This window comes from Mizuhopecten yessoensis, unplaced genomic scaffold, assembly GCF_002113885.1.
Source record: "Mizuhopecten yessoensis strain PY_sf001 unplaced genomic scaffold, ASM211388v2 scaffold4819, whole genome shotgun sequence".
Lineage (NCBI taxonomy): Eukaryota > Metazoa > Mollusca > Bivalvia > Pectinida > Pectinidae > Mizuhopecten > Mizuhopecten yessoensis.
In genome coordinates, this window is record NW_018405737.1 from 23,166 (window position 1) to 28,444 (window position 5,279).

The 5,279-nt window shown below is 35.8% G+C and overlaps 1 protein-coding gene across 1 annotated transcript; it reads left to right on the top strand.

Annotated features, from left to right (window-relative positions):
* Positions 1-1,738: 1,738 nt before the first annotated feature.
* On the top strand, positions 1,739-5,078 carry LOC110449793 (homeobox protein vent1-like). The gene is made up of 3 exons (XM_021496882.1): positions 1,739-2,587; positions 3,448-3,611; positions 4,409-5,078. The coding sequence occupies exons 1-3, from the start codon at positions 2,194-2,196 to the stop codon at positions 4,844-4,846; spliced, it is 996 nt and encodes a 331-aa protein (XP_021352557.1). The 5' UTR covers positions 1,739-2,193; the 3' UTR covers positions 4,847-5,078.
* The last annotated feature ends 201 nt before the right edge of the window (positions 5,079-5,279 follow it).

Sequence of the window (5,279 nt, forward strand, 5' to 3'; positions counted from 1 at the left end):
TTAACGTTCTAGGGCTACAATTTAGAAAAACAGAAGTAATATTTACAAGAGGGATTCTTTCATTATTCAATTTAGATTTGAATATATTTAATGATGATGCTGAGATTATTTCAGAATCAAGCGAATTCCATATTCTCATGACATCTGGAAAAAAACTATTACCAAATAAATTAGATCTAAAGCGAGGAATATTAAAAAATCTGTGTTGTCTAAGATTATGAGGTGGAACAGCATCATTAATATAAGGTTTAACAATGTCATGTAAATATACTGGTGTCATGTGATTAAGGATTTTAAACATTAAAATAAGTTTGTGTTTATGACGCCTAGAAGAGAGCAGTTCAAACCCAGTTTCAGAATATAGTTTCTGATGTGATGTTCCACTTCGTAATCCAGTTATTATTTTCATGGCCTCAATTTGTACAGATTCTTATAATTTCGCTTCGCAAACAGTGCAATTGTTCCAAATAACATCTGTATACTCAAGAATAGGTTTTACATAAGAATAATATAGTGTTATTAAAGCATTTCTGTCAACTTTGTATTTGAGTGTTCTTAAAATATTCATTTTTTTTGCATGCTTTTTCATAGATTTCTTGGATGTGATTACTCCAGAAACCTTTGGAATTGAAGAAAAGACCTAAGTGTTTATGATTAGATATTTCATTTACTATTTGATTGTTAAAGAAAAGTGGAGGATGATTTCGGTTGGGTTTTTTGTAACAGTTAATGCAACAGTTTTTTTATCTGGATTAAATTTAATTTTCCAATGGTTAGCCCAATTACTAATAGAGTCAAGATCTTCATTTAAATCCATACATGGAGCAACCACATCTTCATCAACAATTACATGGGTTTTTTTCAGCGCATTCGGAGATAATTATCAATTCTATTTTAAAACATCTGGGTTTTTTCTGTTTGTCCTTATATCTTCAAGAATTAAGAGAATATCCGTATAACGATAAATTAAAACTGATCTTAAATGTAGTGAGTTTATCATCAAGTCAAAATAAAAAATCATGCGTTTTTAAGATATTTTACTTTTTTTTAATTTAAATGATTATGAAAAAATCAATAATCGATTTGGCTAGAAGTGATGTCCCATATCACAAATGGTGACATATGATGTAGTCGTGTCTGATGTATGTTTATTTCAACCGATGAATGTATTTCAATCAGTGCCTTTAAACAGTCTTTTAAGTTGATATTAAAATTCAATGCAACAGAAAAGAAAAACAATCGCCATAATTATCAGAATTCATTAATAGTTGTTGAAATTTTTAAATGTGTTATTAATCGCAAACAATAATGAAATCTACAAAGTAACTAGGGCAGTTTATCACCAATGAACGACTTTAATTAACAACAATCGATTCAATTTGTTCTATACAGGTAGAGTTTTGATATTTAGACAACATCCCTGGATGAAAGCATTCATAATACGTTTGATATTCCACTTTGGACAATTACCGCATATGTTATTTTCACCTGTTCAAAGCATAGAAATTAAAAGCGTATTAATAGGCTCGATAAGTAACAAACCAGTAGATCTGGTAAGGATAATTGTCCACTAATTAGATTTTATAAAAAGGTACCGACAGGTGAACATGATGTGTCCAAGCCCATCTCAGCGCCACGCCCATTGATACTGTGGGGCGGATCGGTCCGTCCGGGCCTACTAAAACAATACAGACCTTATTGGGAGGTCGCAGACATCAGGTGAGCTATTCATTAAGGTGCCGTGTTGTACAAACACTCATTTGTTTATACTACTCGACATATCTGACTGCGTTGAGAAACAATGTGGTGTCTTTACCTCTAATTTGTGATTACAACTGTCGGTCGGGTGATCGAAGGTGTCAAAATTTAGTGAATGGTGTTTACGGTAAGAATCAGTAATTAGAACCTATGTTATAAGTCTTACATTCAAACGTAACAAGCTCATAACAGCTTATCTTCTCCGAGGTGACGCACGCGCTTACATATTTCATAAAGTTCCCTAGAATAAGGCCACTGGCATTCGAGCTTTGACATCTTCGAACGGAGCCAACCCTGACGTAGTAAAACAACATTTCGTGAGGGAATCATTCGACAACAAACTTTTAGAAAGTTGATCAGTGTTATATCAACATTATCGACGGAAATCACGGGATTTTTACCTTGTAATCAAATCTGGAGACAAAAACGAACAAAATGGTTCACGAGAGTGGCACCAATTCACTGTACAAAAAGCAAGCGTTTACCATCGAGAGCTTAGCAAAGAGTAGCCGGGACGAGAGTCCTAAAGAAGATATAACACCACCGAGAGGTGAGCCATTATTCCGCGGCATCAACAGGAGTCTGGAAGGAATCACGTTTGGATGTATACCTCAATTCTCTCTGACCTCACCTAACCTTGACCGTCTGACCCCCGTATCGGATCCGGGGTACAAGTCGCTAAACAGCACACCATCTAAGTCAGAGGATGTTCCGTCCAAACGCCGTCGCTGCAGTTCCGGAAGTGACGAGGCGCCAAACAGAGCTATACCCAGCAACAGTAGCAGCACCAGTGACGTCAGCTTTGACTCCATCAGTCCATATACGTCCGGTAAGTTATATTTTCAGCGTTAAACAAATCTGGCAAGAATTATATATTTGACATACAAAGTACATTGTACGTTATTCACTCTGCAATCCTGATTCATTACTGATTCATTACACATTTAAATTATTTATACCATGGAGGTATGGATGGGACAATTTTATTTAAGAAGAATAGTTTGACGAAATCGTACAGTCACGCAGAAAATGTCAATCAATAGATTTGGACTATATTTATGGTGTATATAGAACTCATTGAGGGTTAACCGGCTGTGCATTGAACCTCTGGATCAAAATTTGCTGTAACAAAAAAAAAGTTTTTAATCAAACAATTTTATATTATATATCGTTCAGGCAAGGTTATATTTGCTCTAGGGATGTCCTTTCTCTTTTCAATTTCCAAAATATAAGTTCTTTGCAATTCCGGTAAATTAAATGCCTAAATATAACATTTAAACTTTGAAACATTTATAAAGGCTGCGTGGTTAATTCAGTTCACCAAATCAAGACCTACAATCTATAAAGAGTTTTTTTTTATATAAATTTAATGACAACATACTCTGTATACATCAAACATTACGTCATTACCGAGTTAACGCCCAATATTTATTGACGCTTCTAGACGTTTCGGCATTACAAGCTTAGATACTTAGGATAAGACGAATCGAAAACTCCCCAAAGTGCAACACAACACACATCAAATATGGGGACGGAAAGGCGCCAAATATTGAAAAAGAAGCAAGCAAAAAAACACCATTTACATAGAACAGTGAATAATCCCAATTTGACCCCAGTGCAGTTTTAGACATACTTGCTTCGCTTTATTATTTTGTTTTACTTAATATGTATCTAAATGTATTTTGACAGACACTGACGCCTGTTCAGATGACCAGAACCGGAGGAAGAAAGCCCGCACGGCATTCTCTAGCGAACAGGTATATGGCCTAGAACAGCGCTATCAGATACAGAAGTACCTACCTTCATCAGAGAGGAGTAGGCTGGCCAAGAAACTCACCCTCACAGACCAACAGGTATTCATATACTAAGTTGTTATAATACTTCTAATTTATTTGTGTTACAATAAATATTCTCGGTTTGAAAATAGTACCAGATATCCAACCGGAAGTTCAAAAATGAAAACATTGCATGACACAAAAACGTTGATAGAAATGGTAAGTGATTAACTAATAGGGACAGTACCTTCAAGATTCAAGATTCAAGAAGCTTTATTTAACGTCGCATATACATGTCACATAATAACATTAGCACTGTAGTGCTATTCTTGCGACAAAACATATATAAAATTTAACAAGGATCACAGTACTTATGAATAACTATAAAATCAGGACAACAATTCAAATTAGATATGCTAAAATTATACAGTAGAGCATATAATATCACACTTGTATGTTGCACAAGTGTTATGGAAGACAAGTTAAGACACTATATACTAGTGTAATGTACATATATGCTAATGTAGGTACCTGTGGTGAAATTCTGATACAGATGTATGTTTCTTATTCTCTTCTTACTGTGAAATATTGATTACAGGACAGCATTATGGTTTTATTTGTAACATTAGTTAAATGTTGGACAGCCAAAGATTGAGGTAGTAACAAAATAAACCACAGTCTATATAAAACGTTTTGTTCGGTTCCACATGTACAAACATGCATGTATACAGCCATTATTTGTTTAGTTCAGAAAAGTGTTAGTAAAATCATCGTAAACAATCCTATTTAGTCTAATGTAACACGACTTCTAAAGCGGAATAGGTTCTACAAAATAAACCAAGCAATTGATTTCATATCAACTAATCTTGTTTCAGGTTAAAACATGGTTTCAAAACAGACGAATGAAAGAGAAGCGCCATCAACGGGATGAAGAACAGGCGCGCAACTTTTATCTACCGACAGGTGGCGTAGATATCGCACAACTACACGCGATGGGGTTGCCATGTCCTCCGCCCTACAAGGTCCAGTCTCCGACTGTTGGACACATGTTCTCGTCTCCTAGCAACAACGCACTGCCGGGATACCAGTTTCATTCTCCGGTGCATATGGCGTCGTCTTCCAATGGACAAGACCGTCTTCAAATGCATCCTAGTTATTTGGGATATTCACCGATTATGGGATCGCTACCTATGTTTCCTAGACAATCCGCGATTTCCCGGCATGCATCTTCGGTACCAACACCATTAACCAGCACACCCGTCTCAAAATCGCCGACGTATATATGTGAGACACGGGGACGTTCTCCAGCATGACGTCATTTGTTATAAAAAAGGACTAAGTTCAAATATATTTACATATGTTATCATATTAACGTATGATTGTTATTTATTTTGTTATTCAAGTTAATGACGTTATGGATATTGTTGATGGTGCCAAACACTGAAGAGCGAAAGCTCTTAAATAAAATCGAAATCTTTAAATAACGTGTCATTTCATGTTTCTCGCTGTACTTAAACTAGGATGCTTTCAAATTTTGAATTACTGCAACTTAGACGAGAATGCTCAGAAATCATTGATGTATGCGGTGAACACGTGGTGACCCTCTACAAATCGAGATGGCTGCCAGGTGTGCACATTGAGAGCAGCCATCTTTGATTTCCACAATCCACGTTTGTACATCGCTAACAAGTACCCAAAATATCTTTCTCGTAACTTCGTATTAAGGTTCCCACTTTTCTCCCTAGA

Excerpts from the sequence above, each read along its gene's own strand:
- LOC110449793 (XM_021496882.1), top strand. The coding sequence starts at position 2,194 with ATGGTTCACGAGAGTGGCACCAATTCACTGTACAAAAAGCAAGCGTTT. Across the intron at positions 2,588-3,447 it reads CATCAGTCCATATACGTCCG|ACACTGACGCCTGTTCAGAT; the intron begins GTAAGTTATATT and ends GTATTTTGACAG. Across the intron at positions 3,612-4,408 it reads TCACCCTCACAGACCAACAG|GTTAAAACATGGTTTCAAAA; the intron begins GTATTCATATAC and ends ATCTTGTTTCAG.